The sequence below is a fragment of the Dermacentor andersoni genome, chromosome 2, assembly GCF_023375885.2.
Source record: "Dermacentor andersoni chromosome 2, qqDerAnde1_hic_scaffold, whole genome shotgun sequence".
Classification (NCBI taxonomy): Eukaryota; Metazoa; Arthropoda; class Arachnida; order Ixodida; family Ixodidae; genus Dermacentor; species Dermacentor andersoni.
The window spans coordinates 177,620,442-177,640,145 of NC_092815.1; the positions used below are offsets into that span (position 1 = coordinate 177,620,442).

General features: G+C 43.9%; 1 protein-coding gene across 3 annotated transcripts in view; it reads left to right on the top strand.

The window, feature by feature from the left end:
- The first annotated feature begins 239 nt into the window (after positions 1-239).
- The window catches only part of Ubr3 (Ubr3 ubiquitin ligase), a 177,469-nt gene continuing 158,004 nt past the window's right edge, over positions 240-19,704 (top strand). For 2 of the 3 annotated variants that reach the window (XM_050187188.3, XM_055076002.2), the window contains exons 1-2: positions 245-502; positions 16,811-17,024. In XM_050187188.3, coding sequence (XP_050043145.2) covers positions 292-502; positions 16,811-17,024 — 425 coding nt within the window. In that variant the 5' untranslated portion in view covers positions 245-291. Of the gene's footprint in view, positions 503-16,810; positions 17,025-19,704 lie in introns of all 3 variants that reach the window. The other variant, XM_055076000.2, reaches the window with a different exon arrangement.

Sequence of the window (19,704 nt, forward strand, 5' to 3'; positions counted from 1 at the left end):
AGCAAATACACGTACGCTACTTCGTTAAAGAAGCATTCAGTTGCCAATGCATTTGCTGCCAAAGACAACAACAATACGCTTTTCAACATACAAGGAAAACGAAGTGCCTGCGTACGGGCTGCTATCCTGCAATGGCGGCGAGCAGCCCTCGGCGAAACGACGCCAGAGTTTCAGCGGCCCCGCCTTCGCCGCCGCATGGAAACGCAACCGAAACTGACGCTCCCGTCGCCCCGTTTCTGGGCGTTCCTCAGGAAGCGTCTGGCAACTCTGGACGGCAGATGGAAATGTAAAATGGCCGCCGAAGTGCTAATTAAGAAGGGAAAAAGAGGAGCGGCTGCATATTTTCAATCGGAATGCGCAAGAACAAGCAACCCGAGGCAGCTAAACGAGCTGTTGGACATTATTCTTGACCCTCGAAAGCCCATCGACATATGGGACACCATAGATTGGTGCAAATGGCTCATGGCCGGAGGCAAGACTCCGGACGAGTTCTCCCAGACAGGTAAGCAACCCATTCTCTTCTGTCGGGGCGCGTTTGTTGAGGTGTCACATCGCAAGACGTGTCGCTTCGGTAACCGAAAGCTCCGAGCAGTACGGACACGTAGTTTCGCTCTATCGCGGCGTGGTCACCGTCGATGCTTAGTACTGGTTTTAGTTTCAACTTTCGCCTCTCGTAGGACCCTGCTGAGTCCTTGACGCGTAGGCGCTCCTACGTGTTAAATTATTGCGCACCACCGTGTGTACTTGACGCTGTTACAGTGCAGTATGTGATTCGCGTTTCATTTCAAATCGTTTTTTAATCGTGCCTCAGGTAGTCGCATGAAGGTTTGTCCGGTTTCTAAAGAGTGACGCTACACAGAAGCAAATCTCCGTGCCCATCTGACAAGTCTGGGGACGTCGCTGCGCGATGCGTGAACCGTGCTCAGCGTGTGCACCTCCGAAAACTGTTCCGCCTTTCGCTGCCATCAGCGCGTCTTGCGTTTTGATGAATTAACGTGGCCCTGAATTTTCGTGCGCGATGCGAAAGTGACAGGTGTAGCGCTTCCAGCTGCCGCGTTCGGCCTGGTCGCAGGGTTCGTCATTGCGGATACGCATTCCGCCGTCTCTCGCCGTGCGCGGCTTTCCCCGATCGTCTAGCGCTCGCATCTGTTTGGAAACTACAACGCGTGTGAGTTCATTTTGTGTTCGCTTCCTCCATACCATCGTTGCACGCGTCTGTGCTGCTGTTTTGGTTATCGGGGTTTCGCACGCCTACGAGTTGGCGATGCGTGTTTGTTAGTAGTGGTTGCGCAACCACGCTCTCTCTCGATGCCAACCTCGTAGCTGACCGAAAGTGGCAGGCGCTCTAAACTTTCTCTTGACCAGCCAGCAGCGCGAGAGCGCTGCCGATCGCCCGTATAACCGCGTGCAGGCGAGCGTTGTTTGCACGTGTGACTAACCCTGTGAACTTCCTGTGGAAAGCTCGCCGTCGGTAGCGCGTGACCGTGGGCCTGGATTTTCGGCGACGTTTAGGTGCATATCGGAGCCGGTTGAAGAAGTTGCGCGTATCTATCTCGTTCCCTAGCGCAGGACTTAGCTCCGAAATTACACACCGCCTCGCACCAGATGCGCGAAAGCCTTAATACATGTTGCGCTTGCCCTGCTGCAGCGGTATATGCCACCGATTGCACACAGGCGATCCAAGGCTTCTAGATTTGTGCTGTTGCCTGTAGATGTAAAAATACAGGCATCGTTTGTGCGAACTCGTGTCCCTTCTTCTGCAAGCACTGCCTCCGTGATCACAAGCAAGTTTCCTGGAGGACAAAAGATTTACGCAGGGCTGACTGAGACCACCTATAATGGGGCTCAGTCTGGGGACCTTCCCTCATTGGTGCTCGACGTAAGGCCCTGGCTATGCTGCTGTTGCTCACTTCCCACACACCCAGTAGCAGTGGCACCCTGGGCAACCACCCCCCTTCCCCCCCCCCTGCTGAATTTTCTGCCTTCCCAGCCTTCCCCTCGCCCCATCTCCAGTCAAGTGGGTGCCTCCCTCCACCCCACCCCCCTCCTCAAAAAAATTTTCTGGCAACGCCATTGCCCAACAGCTACAAAACCTGTCAACAGTTTGGGCTGTGTGGTCGGAGAACATCATAGAAACAGCACCGGGAAGGAGGAGGCCGAGAGCTATGTGTGTTCCGCTGAGCTGCACCAACAGGCTCGTTCACCACTGTTGAGGGCGCTTGACTGAGATCAACATCGCTGTGGCTCTCAAAAACTTGAAACTCATGGTGGAGCTAGCTAGCTATTCAATTTCAATAAGCCAGGTATCTGCAATAAGTGTTTCTGTCCTTGGCAACCTTGCCAAGAAAAGATTCGCTCTAAAGGCAGGATGAAACTGTGCGCTTTCTACAAGTGGTGATGTGCTACTGCCCATCAGGGGGAATCACCTTGAGTGCGGTACTTTTGTCAGATGCATCTGCATGAACTTGTCGTCTGGAGGGTCAGCGGGTGTGTTGAGGCACTTGAGGAGCTGTACATGTTGAGAAGCTGCGTGCATATTGAAGACCTCTGCTCATCGTCGGTGTGGTTCGTTGCAGCACTCCTGCAGCTATCACATGTACCAAGAAGTAAACACCCATCCACTGAGCTGCTGTACTGCAGTAATGTTTTATTGGAAAGCCATCAGTGTCATTGAAAGGGTAGAGACGGTGTGGGAACTGGTGTCACTCCTTCAACGAGTGCTCCTTTCTAGGAGAGCACTGCCAAGGTTGCAGAAAAGGCATAAGACAGACTCAAGGCTGACTGAGACCAGCTAGCCATGGCTTGAACCCGGCTCTTCCTCATACATTATTGAACTGATTCACTTTTTTTATGTGTGATGCTGTGATTTGATTGGAGGATTAGTTCAATGTAAGTTAATAGGTGGGCTGAGAGAGGCCCTTTGATGACCTTGAGGGAATATTCCCGAGTTACTTTGCCTTGCCAGGAACATTAAAATAATATTACAGCCTAACATGAGATGTAAGTAACCTATCCTAACCTAAAGTAGCATGTTATATTTTTAAAAATGATTAGAGATGTTAATTTATTTTCTTCTCTGTTGACAGCTGCATTTTCCTATTACCTAAGGCATTTAGTAAAAATAGAAAACTTGTGTTTAAGGCCTATCGGTCATGTTAATTTGTATTCAAGCAAGTTGAGCATAGTAGATGGGAATGTGAACATTCAGTCTCCACACTGGGTTGTGATTCGACAAAAATGGGGGAAAGTGGAAATGAGGGGAGACATTTTTGCTGCTGCATGTCTGCTCATAATTTTTGTGGTTTTTAAGCATGTTGAAGTGTTTCAAACCTCAGTGATAGGGGGTTCTGGATTGTTTTACCTTGTTTAGTTTCCACAAAACCTTTTTCTTTGTTAATTTGCTTACTTTCTGCAAAGCACTTGGCTGTTACTGTGTTACTTCATGGTAAATAACTATAACAATTATTACATTTTTACTTAATGACAAGAAGCTTTAATATGAATGCATTATGGCTTATTGATTTATAGATGGGCATTGTATGCAATTCAGAGTCTCAGATCATGGGGCCATATTGAACAATGCACCCGGTGAAAATGCACTTGTAGAATGGGCTTTTTACACCGCTGCCACCAGTTGTTGGATTTCCGAGGTTGGAAGCTTCCTCCGGGGTGCCCGGTAGTTCCATCTGCCAGGTCGGTGTCCAGAAACCTCCAATTCCCTCCGGCCAGAGATTATGTTGTGTGATGAGGCATGCTGATGCTTGGGGAAGGAACAATTAACTTAGTTTATTTCACAGTTGTGCCTGCATTAGGCCAAGAATAGAATAAAAATGAATATGAAACGAAACATGAGATGACAGCAAAATGTGCATTATTTACTCTTTTAATATCTTAGTCACACTAGCGCTTGAGGATAAATAAAGGTTAAATAAAGGATAAATATACACTTTATTGATTTAAATGCAGTATACAGATTAGAGCAGGTGTAGATTTATTTATGCATGGCTGCAGTTGACACCTGAACTGTGATCAGCTTGCAATGAGTGCGTTAGGTGCAAGTCATTACGTGTTGCTATTTTTGGGTGCTTCTTGTTGTACTGAGCAAAAGGAATAAGCAGAACCATGAGGCAAAATTTTTTGTAAGAACCATATTAAGTCAACAGACAGTGACACCAAACCAAGGAAAGCATTGGAAGGTTAGCTGTTTCTTTATTGAACAGTATAGCTGATTATGATTGAGGGTTAAATTTACGATAGACTTTGCATTCTTCATAAAACACAATAGGAAAATTAAAGTGGGTTTCAACTTTGCCACCACTGGGAGCTGAAGCCATAATCTTAGCATCACTTGTGTTTTGCTTTTCCAATTGTTACATGCTTGCCTGTCCCTTAATCTACTATAGCGCGACGTTAAAGGGACACTGAGGAGTAAAGTTTTGTGAATGTTCTAAACTTTTGAATAACTAATTGAACATTATTGCATTAGATTTCAACCTTGAATTGAATAGGCATTTGAGAGGGCTAGTATTTAAAAAAATAGTTTTCAAGTAATTCATATCTTCAGCTGTGCACGATAAACATGACGTTGGAGCAAAAATGAATCAAATTTCACTCCTGCCTCAGTGGACGCATAGAATGGGAAGTTGCATAGAAAATGCTGTGTCACTCTAGGCGACGGAGTTTTCCAGCCAAACTGCAATTAATTTTAGTCATAGATTGTTTAGACATAATATTAGGCATGGCATTTGTTTAGTACCAGGTTTACTAACGTTGCAACTGTGTGTTCTCCTGGGATTAAATGTAAATAATTCTGATAATGTGCAAGCACGCATGGTTCAAAAAATCCCCCTTGTTGAAAATTATGGGCACTGGAAGCAAATGCTTTGTAAGAATGTTGATTGATGGTGCCAGTCAACGCAGCTTCATTACGGAAGAATTGTCTAGGAAGCTGAAAGCCACTGTGTTAGCCGAAGAGCAGCTCACAATCTCGGGATTTGGAAACGTTTCAGCACCGCGGAAATATTATCGAAAAGTACGAGTCACGCTGCATAGCCAGTACGACTCAAACTCACTAGAAGTAGAGGCGATAGAAGTTCCCGAAATATGCAATGACTTGTCAGCATTGACAGATACAAATGTACTGGCAAAGTTGAAAAGCAAGAACTTACGTTTGGCTGACGTCAACGCAGTTCAGGTCACGCCTGAGCCTGGAATAAGCATCCTTATAGGTGCCGACTATTACTGGCAGCTTGTCAGCGGAAGAATTCATCGACTGGACGACTCCTTGACCGCCATCGAAACTATCATAGGATGGACACTTCATGGAGATACCAGAAGTCCACCTAAGTTCTACAAGCCGGAAACCGTAAGGAACTTCAACATATGCCTAACGGATGCCAATGTTTCCCAGCAACCGAGGTCTTCCTGGGAAATAGAACATCTGGGACTGACTAACGAAGACAGACTTTCGAAAGATGACAAACACGTCCTGAAGAACTTCGTGGAAACAACTATTACAAACAATGGCTGCGATCAAGTTGAACTGCCGTGGCGCAGCAATTGTTCCCAGCCTAAAAATAACCGGGATATCACGTTAAAGAGGCTGGAGTCCTTGCAGAGAACGCTACATCGAGGACCAGAGTTTCAGAAGGAATATGACACTGCCATTAGGAGCTACTATAACAAAGACTACGCTGAGAAGGTCACAATGGACAGTACGAGTGAACATATCACGTACTATATGCCACACCGAGCAATAGTGCGACGCGACAGAACTACGACTGAAGTACGGGTGGTATCCGACGCCTCTTCTCATGCTCCGGAGTCACCTTCACTCAACGACGTCTTGTGGACAGGGCCGAATTTGTACCCCAACATCCTCGACTTACTGCTGAAGTTTCGCAGCTTCAAGATTGGAATTTCCGCTGATATCGAAAAAGCGTTTCTTCAAATATCGCTGGCTGAACAAGACCGAGACGCGTTTCGTTACTTCTGGTTTGAAGAAGGATCTTCCAATATTGAACGCGCATCACAAGGGTTCCTTTTGGTGCCTGCAGCAGTCCCTTTCTCCTTGCTGCAACTCTGCGACACCGCTTCCAACTAGTAGAAGACAAATACCCTTCTACTGCCAAACTATTGAAAGATCTTCACAGACTGGCGGCCACTACTAGTTTGTGGGCTACTGAAGGACAGTCATGGAATTCTTGGACCGAAACTATCTTCTTCAGGAGTCCAGAAAACAAAGAAGCCGATACAGAGACAGAGACAGCGAAAAGAGAAAGCGATGCCATGAAATTAAGAAAAGAGGATACGGAACTTTTCAGATGTTGTCTAGCGTGGTATGATTTGTATTTAGTTGTGTGTGAAATATGTAACCAAGTCACAAAACCACGGGCTCTACGAAATCACTTGGAGCAGCGGCATGGGAGCGTTGACACCTTTGGTCGGGGTGACCACACTGCTGACACGTCCGTGCTCCACCCGGCGGGTGGAGGGAAGTCCTCGGGGCACAGCTCCTTGTCATTGTCGTCATCATCGTCGTCTTCAACGTCATCGTCTTCCGCTCCGCAACACTCGAGCGGGCCTGCCGGGCGCCCGTCGTCAACAGAAAAGGCTCCATCTGGGTCATCACTGTCAGGGAGGCACAGCAGTATTGTGGAAAGGCTAAAACCCAACGACCACACGCTCACCCTCGTTGTCCGGGTGCAGCGAATGCCCCTTCCACGACAGCCGGAAGCCATGGCCGCCCGCAACAGCTTGCCAGGCCATCAAAAGGAATTACCTTCACCCCAGCAGCCACCACCTTACACCCCTGGAGGGCTAGGACTGCTGTCTGGGCCGGGGCCAGGGCAGGCCAATCACATGCACCCGACGCATGCACCAGCAGCACGTCAGCAATGGTGGCTGCGATGGCTTCCACTGCGGCACCTACGCCCATTAGGAAGACACCTGCCAGCAAGGGTTCTACCACGAGCACAGAAAAGTGCTCATGGTGCCGACGGCTTTGCCGACGGCAAAGTTCGCTCATGCAAAGTGCGCACTTCTAGTGGCAATACGTTGCGGAGACCGGCACAGATGCGGTACTACCTAGAATCTGCTGGACAAGCTCCGTCTTGAAAAGAAACAAGCACACGCAAATTGTTTGGCCGGGAGCTGTTGAAAATTATGCTCCGAAAAAGAAGAGAAGAAGACAAAGTGAGAAACGAGCGTGGAGCCGAGCGTGCCTGCATTTTTTTAGTTTCTTTTGCAAGCGTCAAATAAAGAAGACGTTCTCTACTTCGGCTCCGCTTCCTGGTGTTCAACACCCCTTATTTCTTTATAATGCTTCATTCCAGGTTTCGATAAAGCTTACTTCGCAGTGGTACAGTGTAACAATAGAAGCTTGCTAAAGTAGTGAATACTGGGGTGCCAACTTTCATTTGCGTCGATGGTGAAAAAGGCTGTTCATTGTTGTCTGTTCTCTAGTTTATAAATATTCAATATTCTATTCACTTTGCTTTTCGTACAATTCCATTCGGTCTAAAAAATTACTATTTGCACACCCCTACTAAGGAGGAATATGAAGTTGTGCTCTGTTGGTAACTTACGCTCCTGCAATAGCCAAACAGACTCTCATGCCCAAAGAGCAGGCTTGGCAAGCCAGGAAATGAACAAAAAGAATGAATGACAGGTGGCACCATTGGCTGAGAAGTTCCTGCACCAGCTCACCATGATGTCATGGGTTTTGGCAGCGTCTGCTCAGGTCTTGTTGATTGCTTATCGATAAATAAATACTCCATTGCATTTTTAAAGAACCAGAGACTCTACCTAGCAAGTTTTCACTACCTTTGCAGCATTTTAAACAGCCAAAATATATCCGAGAATACTTCGAAATATGTGACATCACACTAACATACCAGTGCTCAGGTTCTAGCGCAAAATTGAAGAAAAGAAAGTGGCGCCATCATTTTCTCATGTTGTAACCAACCTTTTCCTACTAAATGATTAATAGGGTTTTGAAAGAATGCTTTACTGGCACATACCGATTTAGACTTGCTCTTTAGTGCCCCTCTAAAATGCCCATGAAAAGCAGTGTTAATAAAATAAAAACATTCTTTTTTTTTGTATTCACATTCTTACTTGAGCTGTATTGACAGCTGCACAGCCTCATAGGGTGAAAAATGCTTGGCTTTTTCAGCTCGCATGCGTAAACATTGCTCTACAGATTGCGGCTTTCTGACGGTGGTTGTGCTGAAGTGATGTCAGTGAGACATGGCTGCGTGTTATCGGGGAGGGTAGGGGCAGTTGACACAGCCTTGGCTAGCTTCCCCCACTTTTGTTATCTGTCAGCACTTCATTATCTCTGGGGTTGCCTGGCTACTAAGTGTTGGCAAAAAAACCTTGATGACGAAACAGAAGGTGCACAAACACTGATGCATGGTGAACAAGCCTCGGGTGTATAAACGTTTAGCTGGACGCAGGAATTCAGCTCAACATGTAAAGAAAAAAAAAGTGCTGGCAGAACCATCTCACGATGACTGTTGAGGGTGATGCGGCCATCACATAACAGACTTTCCTTAAAAGAAAAATTTGTAGTATCCTTCACCTTCTGTATGCATCAACGGTCAAACTAATAAAAGAAAATATCTGAATATTTAAAATCTTTTGTTTACCGATTGTAATGATTGTTGCCGTCTGTGTAACATATTGTAGCTGTATTGAAGGCCTGGTGGGTAGGACAAAAATTTTGATTATAAGTATCAATGTACGTGACACATTCACACTTTGAAACACCATGGTTTCTCTGGCTGTGTGTACTTAAAGGAAAAGGGATGTAAAGATTAGCATATTTCTTAATATTCTCATTGGGAGCAGAGGGTTAACCATGTGTGATCAGAGTAGACCGTTGTACACATTACTAAGAAAGCAACAACTTTTTTCTTTTCGTGCAGTGACTGAGAGAACTGTCTTCCATGCAACATTGAATCTGAATGATCGTTGTTATGGCTTTCTTTATCATTTCTTTTACTGTATTGGTGGCGACGAAGTGGTGGTCATAGAAATATTAGTGAGGAAAACATTTGCTATGTGCCCACACCCAGTTTCCACCGTTTCACCACAATAAACACCTACTTCACCATAATTTAAAGTTATGGCTGGTGGTACTGCTCTATGCAGTAGATATGTGAAAAGTATTTCAAATGGTAGCTGTGTATCATCTGTGGTGCCATTGCAGCTCTATTAAAAAGAAGAAAAAAAAAGGTCGTACACCTAATTATCTAACACACACATATGAGGGGTTTTGTTAGAAAAAATTTAACACTCGCCAAAAGCAGAAAAAAAAAATTTTTGAAGTAAAGTTTTTCAATGTTTTTTTCGCTGCTTATGGAGAGCTCATTTTTTCTGACAGTGTTTGCTTTTTGCCAGGTGATGTTTTGTCCATCTCTTGACTATAGGCGCTTCTCGCAAAAAAAGAAAAAAAGAAAACTTGTATGTTCCCATATACCACATGGGGCCCCATATGATACAAGTTTGTATATGGGATACTTATACTACATTCATATAATCATATAAGACTCGCCCCATGCGACAGCATATGGGAACAGAAAGGTTTATATATGAAACCCCCATATGTTCATATGAGGTTCTTAGATATGGGGCCTTAATGTCCTTTTTTTTTATTGGGTCGTAGTGAACAATGGAAAAGATACCAAGTGGCGGGCACACGTGCACTGTATTTTCATTGCATTGTTGGTGGCATTGTTCCAAGCATTAAATAAGTAAAAAAGTACTTCTGGTAGTACCCGTATAGTTTGTGGCACTGTCTAGTATAAGAAGGACAGGGAATTTCAAGAGTACTTGTATTGTTTGTGATGCTGTGCATGCAGTGATCAGAGGGAAAAATATGTCAAGTGGTGCATGTACTCTTAGTAGTTGCAACGATGCATGCACTGTTGCATGCAATAAGTAATAGAAAAACATTTCTAGTGGTACCTATATTGCTGGTGGTGCCATTGCATAGAATAAATAGGACAAGAGAATTCACGTGGTACCATTATTGCTATTTTTTCAGCAACTCAAACTCAGTTTCAGAAGCTTTTAGTCTGAGGGGTTGCTGAAGATGAATTTGTCATTTCAGATTGGTAGTTTTGATTTTGTGCATAGTAATGATGTTTCTTGTAATAACAAGTGACTGTAGCTGAATGAACGCAAAAATAAATACAGTTTGGTAATCACAGCTGCGCTTGTTGCAATTTGATTTCAAGGTAGATGCACATAAAAGCATGACAGGGATACTTACAGTAACATTAATGCTTCTTACATTAAAAAAGGATTTAGAATGGGAAGGAATCGGCATAAGGAAACATAGCTGATAGTGAGAGTAGTACACCCATCACGAGAGGCAATGTGTAAAAGCAGTTCATTCAGTGGTACTAAAGATCACTACCTGGGCACAAGCAGAAAAATTGCGAAGCAAAGTATTAAGGTCCTGGGAGTGATTGTTGAAGAGTTGTCCTGTTTTGAGAGGCAAGACAATTATTTTTGGGCAAACCTGAACTTGACAAACGGTGAGAAAGTGGCATGCTTGCATACCCAAGGTGTCCCTTCCATTCATGCTCGAATGTCTCCTCTCCTGTGTCAACAAACAGCTGATTTCACATGCTGGTTCTATGATGCTATCACACGCAGATGGCATATGGGATAACAAAATGGGCACTCTGCACTTATCTCCAGTGACACAACTGCTTAAACATGCTGTCGGCAACTTTGCAGAGCATGCATAATAGCACATCTAATTTGAAGATGGTGAACACCTTGCAGCTACTTTTTATTGTGGCCTTGAATTGAAAGCCAGATTGGCAGTTCTTGTGTAGATTGGGTGTCCCGTTTAATGTTGGTGTTTTGGGAGTTTGAACTACCCTTTAAATCAAATGAAAGGGCTGCTCCTTGTGAGACCTTGCTGACCACTGATTACACCAACATATCCAGTGTCACACAGTTTATCTTGTCAGCCAAGGCTCATGTTTATTTTTCCTTGATAAGCTACTTTAACATGGTATCAGCTTTCGGATGTTATTGTAGCTTTTGTATGTAAGCTCTCACGTGCTGTTGTGCAATCAGTGCACATTTTTCTTTAGCTAAATTTTCTTTCCATTCATCTCTGTTATTTCTAACGGGCACATTTCTCATGCCCTCTCTGCGCTGTGCGCTGCTGTAGACTGCTTTCTGTTGTTCTTGCACTCTGAATTTCAGATTTGCAGCATTCAAATGCATGAGCCACTCTAATGGTCTTTTAGTGTGATGATGCACCACTCTGTGTTACCTGTGGACACAAAGGCTGTAAGTGCTCCAGCGTGGGCTGTATACAAGAGTAGTGATTGATTCATGGGACTTAACATTCTAAATGAACACTGAAGCTATGAGAGGTGGCATTGGGGGGCGGGTGGGCTTACAGATTGATTTCAACGATTTCATGTTCGGACGGAAGAGAAAATTGAGTTCAGTTGTATATTAGTAATTACCCGTGTGTAATATATATATATAGGTAAAACACTCTTACCACGAGAGGAGGCTTGGTAATTCAGGAAAGATGCAATAACAAAAAACTGTTGGCAGCAGTGCCTTGAAGCTTTCGCAGCAGCTTGCCTTGACATCATGGATTTTGATGGCACCTGCTCGGGCCTAGTTATTTTTTTTATCGGTAATGATGGATTATGTTGAATCCTAAAGAAGCCATAGACTGAACCTAGCAAGTTTTGTGAACTTAGCCACAAGGCCCAGATACGTGATATACTTTGAAATCTGTGCAGTCATGCTGACATACCGGCATTGAGGTGTCGATGTGAAAAAAAAAAAAGAAAACTCTTCTATGTCACTTTCTCTTCTAATAATCAATCTATTCCTGCAAAAAATAATCAAAGTAGAGGTTTGAAAAGATACTTCATCAGTTTAAATTGATTTACTGTTTCCATTTAATGTCCTTTTAATATGCACTGAAGTCTTAATAATTAGCAAGTACACAAGCATTTTGACACTCTGCCATTGTCATATTTTGGCTGCTGTGGCTAAGAATTGAATTTGTGACCCTATGCTCAGTGGGTGCTTCGGGTGTGTGCTTCAGAATCCCGTATGGTCAAAGCTAATCCTGAGACTTTAAGCTATGGCATCCCTCATGTCCCACTGTGTAGCTTTGGGATGTTAAACTGCACAATTTAATCAGAATTTTTTCCTCTGCTGAGGCCTCCGAATCAATATCTCGATTTAGAACCAAATGGCAAACCCTCGCACACTCTGAAACGCACTGCACTTGTTCAATAGAGACTTTCATGGAAGTGCAAGAGGGATTGTAAAATAAAAGGGAAGGCATTCTTTCTATAGGTGACCGGTATGATAGTATGATAGCTTTCCAACGTTATGATATGGCATGGCAGGTTTGTACGCTTAAGAGCTTTATGTGGGGTTGCTTCATTTAAAGGGACCCTGAAACGATTTTGACGATTTTCTACAAACATACTGAATCGTTAGAGTAGGTCCTTCTGATCATTAATTGACACATCTAAGTGCTCCGCGTAAAGCGTGTAATTTATTATAAGGTTTTAAAAATGCACATAGCTGCCGATCGCAGCACGCTGCTCGGTGGAATTTTAAGCCGCCCCTACCCATATGACGAAAATCACCCATATGACGTCAGTGGGGCGAGCTATCTGATTGGCTGACCAGGGCGCGTGATCAATAATTTTTCCAACTTTATGGTAAACAAATGATCTTCGTAATAGTTGGAATGTTGGTTCATTTGTTTTTATAAACAGAAAGTAACATAAAGAGAATGCACAAGAAAAATTTTTCAATACAATTAAGCACTTCCGGCACACAGCAAGTGTCGTCTGCTTGTGTTACAACATACTCCATTTTTGACGAGAGCTCCGCGGTCAGAGTCAGTCTCAGTCTTTTCGCGAGCACTATGATTCGACTTTGTTGCTTTGTGGACTACAAACGTAGTGACTGGCAATATGTCAAGCTGCGACATCGTGTCCCTCTGCAAGGCAGCATACGAGCGAACTGGCTGCTGCAAATCGTACTGCCGCTATCCGATCGGCGCCAGGGTTTGCGCGTTTGTGGCCGTCACTTTACAACGGAAGATTACTAACGCAATAGCGTTTCGCGAGTCCGGTATTAGGGCAAATGCAAGCGCAAGGGGACAGGGCCTGGCCGCTTGACTGTGCCCTAACGGGATGAGCCATGGGATGAGCAGAATTGCAAATGTGAATGGTCTGCACGGTGCAGCCACCTGGTGGCACAGAGCTCAACCATACACAGTAGCAGTGACGAAGTGTATTCTTTGCTGCTGGTGTGTATTTTTCGCAGGAGTGTAATCATCAACACTTTGTTTTTATAAATGTTTAACATGTATTACACTTGGTTAGAGCAATATTAGCGCTTTGTTTGGCTGGTTAAGCGCTGTGCCAACAAGTGGCTGGACCGTGCAGACCGATCAGGCCGCACGTACGTCTACGCTAAAGTTCCTTCACCAGCTTGAGTTTATGCCTCCACCGTTCCGTCGAAATGTTCAGCTCGTGTGTGATTGCCGGAATACGAGACACATTCGGCGCTACGACAGAATGCTCGCAACGCACGCTGCTTCGATATCTCTCGCTTGGGGTCGACGGCCAAGCGGCTAGCGGAGAGGTTTCGCGGGGCCGGGGGCGGGCTGCAAAAAAACAACCGGAAGTGGACGATGTGACGTCGCATCGTGACACGAAACCAGTGAAGGCGGAGCTTAGCCCCGATCGCTCGGCGAACGAGTTGAGGAGGAAAAGCATGACTAGGGAGGAGGGTAACTTCTGATCGCTTGTAGCTCCATTAATACGTAACGCTTCACTTAAATTGTGGTGTGAATGTTCTACTTAAGCTGTACCATACGCGTCTACAAAACTTGTCCGAACCGTTTCAGGGGCCCTTTAAATAAGGAGGCGGGTGCCTGCCATGTAATTTCCTGGTTTAGAAGACTGACGCAAATCCCAGGCTGTGTTCTAGGATTTGTGTTGTATCGCATAACCATGAGCTACCTGTATTGTCTGCTTATGTGCTAATAAAGGCTGTTGAACCTATCCCCACGAAATTTTTTCAGGAAACCAAAATTTTCTGAGCTTATGACTGATTTATGTGAACAGCTTTCGTTATTGCTATATCAGCAGTTCATTTGTTGTTTTCTGGTGCATTATTTCGGCCAACATTGAATTGAACATTGAATTGCAGATATGCTTGGCCACCAGAAATAGTCTATATAATGCTTGACATTTCTTGGAACAGAAGTGAGGCATGATTGTGTTGTGCATTATGCGATGTGATTTAAAAAATCGCGAAGGCACCAGCAACAAAGCGTTTTTATTGACCTGCATCCACGTGAGAGAAGCCACCAGAGGCTCGAAATGCCACGATTCCGGCATTAAGAAAGGTGGTTGTTGTTGCTGCAGCTGTCTGACTCTATGCCACCATTTTTAAAAGCCACGAGAGTTGGACTTCGCTGAGTTTCCGCCAACTGTGCCCACAAGTAGTCGGTTTTCTGGAAAGCTGGCACCATATAATAATGCGACATTCACACCATAATAATAAAATGACTGCCACTTGGTTTGTAGCACTCGTAAACGAAAGGAAATCCATTGATGAGTGAGACTCGTCCTTTGCATGGAAAGGGCTAATAAGCAGATTAGACACTGAGCAGCTGTGCAGCTTTGCCAAGATCTCTTGAATGGCATGTACTGCTCATTTATAGCCAATTTAGTTGAAGTTTTGTTGCAGTTGGCCTTTAATGTTTAGTTAGGATAGTTATGCATTTAGTTATGCTGAAGACAAACGAGGCTCCTTCAGAACCTCTCCATTTGGCGTACCCAATTATGTTATTGTACAAGCCTCTGACGCTTGATATTGTTTCAAGAAAAATATGGGTTTTGTGCATTCTTATTTCTTGTGTGCTACCTGCTGCTTCCATTGTTTCACAAACAACAGCCTCTCACCTTCAGAAGTGCAGCGGTGTGTGTGTGTGTCATTGTGGTTGGTGAGGCTGAAGGAAAAACGTCTGACATTTCTGCCTTGTTTTATCCCACTATGGCAGTGTTTATCCTTGGAAAAAGGTTTAAGGTGGGGGGGGGGGGGGGGTTTTGGTCTGATTTCAGAATGTTTTAACATCATATTTTTTCCATTATCATCTTATTTACATTACTACAGCTTTCAGATTGTTTTAACTACATATTTTTTCCATTATCGTTTTATTTACATTACTACAACTTGTACGAAAAGCAGATTGTTTTGTTTCTGTGATAGTGGTCGCAGGACTGCACTTTATGATTATACTCGCAGATTACCTTCTGTGGCAATGAAGGGAGAGCTACGGAGGTGAAGCCACTGCACAAGTAGTCTGGTAGTGTTTGACAGCACTTTTGGTTTCGTGGAATGGACACTCAATCGGCGCAGCTTCCACGTGCGACTGTTTTGCATGTGCCAAAATGCGGAAGAGAAAAGCATGAAAATAAGTCATATTTAACACTCAACAATGTATTTTGTCTTGTATTGTTGTTGTACGAGGGCACAGCCAAAAATAACGTCTCCAATATTTTTAGATATAGAAACAACTGTTTATCTACTATTAAGTTACATCATTTTAAAGGTTGAAGAATGCTTTATTTTTCTACATAGTCGCCATTTCGGTCGATGCATTTTTGTAGATGCTGTGGCAGTTTTCCAATGCCCATGTCATACCAGCTTGCAGTCATGGCCTTCACAAAGTGTTGAACTTCATCTTTCACCTCATTGTTGGAACAGAAATGCCTTCTGGACAAATGTTCCTTCAACTTAGGGAATGGGTGGCAGTCGCTTGGTGCCAAGTCTGGACTGTATGGTGAATGGGTGATGACTTTCAAGCCAAAGTTTCGCAGGAGATCGACAGTTTGCCAGGCGACGTGTGGGCGGGCATTGTTGTGAAGAATGCTTAAGCCCTTGCCCAACATTCCCTTTGTCTGGTGCTGAATTGCCCTTCTGAGTTTTTTCAGTGTTTCACAGTACCTGTCAGTGATTATTGTCATTCCAGCAGGCAGAATGTTCACCAACAGTATTGCTTTCCGGTCCCAAAACACAGTTGCCATGACTTTACCAGCAGACTGTGTTTGTTTGAATTTTCACAGCTTGGGCAAAGAGGGACGCTGCCACTCGCGTGTCTGTTATTTTGTCTCAGCTGTAAGGTGGAATGCCCAGGTTTTATCACCCGTGACAATCGAGTTCAAGAAGTTGTCCTTTTTGTCTGCCTGGTGGCGAAGAAATTTGTGGAAAGAATTGGCTCATTGCCATTTGTGGTCTGCTGTCGGCATACACGGTACCCAACTTGCGCACACCTTTCGATATTGCAGTTTTTCTGCTAAAATCCTGGGGATGGTGCTTTGGGAAACCTCAGTAACCAAAATGCAGAGAGCATCCAGAGTGATCCTCCGATCTTCACATATGATTTCCTCAACCTTCATGACTGTCTCATCGGAAATTGATGACCTACTGCTCCTTTCCTTGTCATGACTTTCATTGTGACCAGCTGTAAAGCCTCTGCACCGTTTGCAAACATTCTTGACATCCATGTATGACTGTCCATACATTTCTGTGAATTGACGATTAGTTTCAACTGGTCTAATGCCTTTTACATTCAAAAATTGAATTACTCTGCGAATTTCACACTTGGTGAATTTCACATGTAGCTGTCACCATTAGGTTTCTGCCACTGATGCTTTAATTTTATTCCACATTTCAGCCACTCATCACACCCTTGTATCTCTTGTCTGTATTTCTGCAGTGCGGCGTTACGACAATGCCACCACGTGTGGCCTGGTGTGGACGGCGAACTTTGTGGCATATCGGTGCCGCACGTGTGGCATCTCGCCGTGCATGTCCCTTTGTGCCGACTGCTTCCAGCAGGGCAACCACCAGGGGCACGATTTCAACATGTTCCGCAGCCAGGCGGGGGGTGCCTGCGACTGTGGCGACGCCAGCGTCATGCGTGAGGATGGGTGAGCAAACTGACAGCACCGACGAGCTTGTGGGAATATCTGAAGGTTAGAGGCGGTGAAAAAAAACAAACAAGAAAATGACAGGGACAGAGTAGATGGAACATAAAGGTTACAAACTGTTCTTTCTGGTTGCTTTGCGATGCCTGTAATCAGGAACCAAAATGAACTTTCCCAATTTTCTGTTCCTCAAAAGTGACTTAAAGGCAAACGCTAAATCAGTTAGACTGACAAAGCATTCTTTAAAAAATCTCTTTTTTCTTTAATTTTGTGCTAAGAGGTTGAATATTGTTAGACAAGTTGAAAGTCAAGGTTCTGGTTTTGCAATTCTGTGCCAAAATTACAGTGCTTGTGCATCAATCTCAGGTCAAAGATTTTAAAGTAAGTTTTCATATTATAGCCACTGTAGCTCAATGAATCTTTTGAAACTTACGAAGTTCAGTCTCTGGCTCTTTTACAATACAGTGTAGTCCATCTTAACTGATAGAAACTGGGCCCTAGAAGGTGCCGTCAAAATTTGTCACGGTGAGTTGTTGCAGGAAGTTTAAGGTGTCATTGCCACCCAATTTTTTTTTCGTTCTTGTATCTTTTATGGCTTACAGAGCCTTCTTTCACAGTAACACTGGCTTTTTTCATAGAAGTGTCATTTACTAATACCAATCTAAATATATTTCTCCTAAGTGTCTGTTTAAGAGAAAATACGTGTTTTTGCATATGATCACGTGCAAAATTATGAAAGGGACAGCAGAGAGCAATACTAAAATGGTTTAAGCCAAAAAAGTATTCTTTGAAAGCTATTTTCTTTGTTCCGGCAAAAAAAGAAAAGCCTATTACTAGGGGAGAATCTAGAGGCCAATCTTCCATTTTCTTCTTAATATTGCGCTAAAACCTGGCTGCTGGTACGTCAGAGTGGTCTTGAATTTTTTAGTATATTTTCACATTTGGGCCGTTCTTTTAATTTTTTTAACTTGAACTTTAATTATATTAGAGTAAAATATAGCCCTTCTTTGCTGATAACTCGTATCAAATTTTCACTTCTGAAACAAATTTGGATAATAAAAACGAAGTGTGAATAGAATACTTTTAGAATACGAATACTATTGCCATTTTCAAAAATACTATTTATTTCTCCAACCAGAAGTACGAAAGGAAAACAAGTTTTTTGCGCATCAATAATGTACCGGGAAGTTACACTTTAAGGTCAACAAAATTCTCTAATACAACACTTTCGCTTGACAGTATCACAACTGCAGTTATTTTTCTTGAAGGAAGGATAGCTACTCAACATGTTCAAAGAGCAGTGACACCTTCCTGCATGTCACAATTCCTCCGGACAATGCAAACAGTCGCTTACTGGACACACTAATGTCATGTATAGGTAGGTATATCTTCTCAAGCAGAGCTAGTAGTGGGTAGCTCTGAGCATCATGCTCGCACCACTGCTCACATGGATCTTCATTTTTGGCCCAAAATGTGATCATGCACATATCATTCAACCTGTGCTTGGGGCAGTGAAGATTGCTGCTGGTTGGTGAGCCTATCGAAGTCCTTCCACGGCGCTGATGTGGAAAGAGCCTGTTCAGAAGCTGTTGTTGTTGAGGACATCTCTAGGTCTCCTGGTGTTGAAATTTTACTTCCTTCATCTAAAGCCAGGTTTTTAACGGAGTTTGCCATTGAAGCTAAATAAAGTAACATTGTATGGGAACAGGACTAAAGAGAAGAAAGACGAATGAAAGTGCCGATTGTTTCTCTTTCTTTGCCTCTTTTCTTTCATCCTGTTCCATGCGCTGTTATTCTGTATTATTCTGTATTCTGTTATTTTGTATGTACCAACCGGCCCATGTCAGCACTATTTTGCCATTGAAGCATTGTGGTGGTGCACAACTGCTTTATAGCGAGGATTTAAAAACATTGCCAAGCTTTGCTACTTGGTCGAATTTGTAGTCTGGAAACCTTGTTGTTTTAGGCAGTTAGCCAGATTGGTAGCCGACACAGTGGTTTACACTCAGCAGTTGGTGTTGTCCAGATGTGTGAAGAGGCAGTATTGTATGGGTACTTGAGTTGGTAGGGGTGGGTGGCCATCAGCACCAGCGATGACCTGGTGACAGTGCCCCCGTTACACTTTTGGTATGGTTCACTGCATGACAAATATGCTTCACTGCAATACAGTTTGTATGTTTCGCTGCCTAGCGTGGCTGTACTGCGGAGAAGCTGCTTATAGGGAACTGACCAACAGCATACTTAGTCCCATGCGCATTGCTGCGTGCTGGCAATTATGCAAGAAAACCGGTACAGCCATTGCAAAAATGCGCTTAGTGAGCTAGTGAGCACTGTTTGCGTAATTTCTATGTGGCTTCGCAATTAAAACACGTTCTGAATACATTTAAGAATGTTTGGGGCTTAGAATATTTTGAATAGTAAAAGCGTCTTTCAAATCGAATTGAATACCAACCAATTTGAATTGAATATTCACACACCATTATCGATAAGCGATTAGCTACACCTGAATAGACGTCAAAATCCATGATGCCACTACAGGCTGATGAAAGAACGTCAGGACGGTGTCACCTCCCAGTCTTTTGTTATTGCATTTTTTCTGGCTTTCCAAGCCTCCTCACACAGCAAGGGGAACCATTTTGCTACAGCAGAAGTTCAGTAGTATCAGTGTCCCTTTAATTTGGAT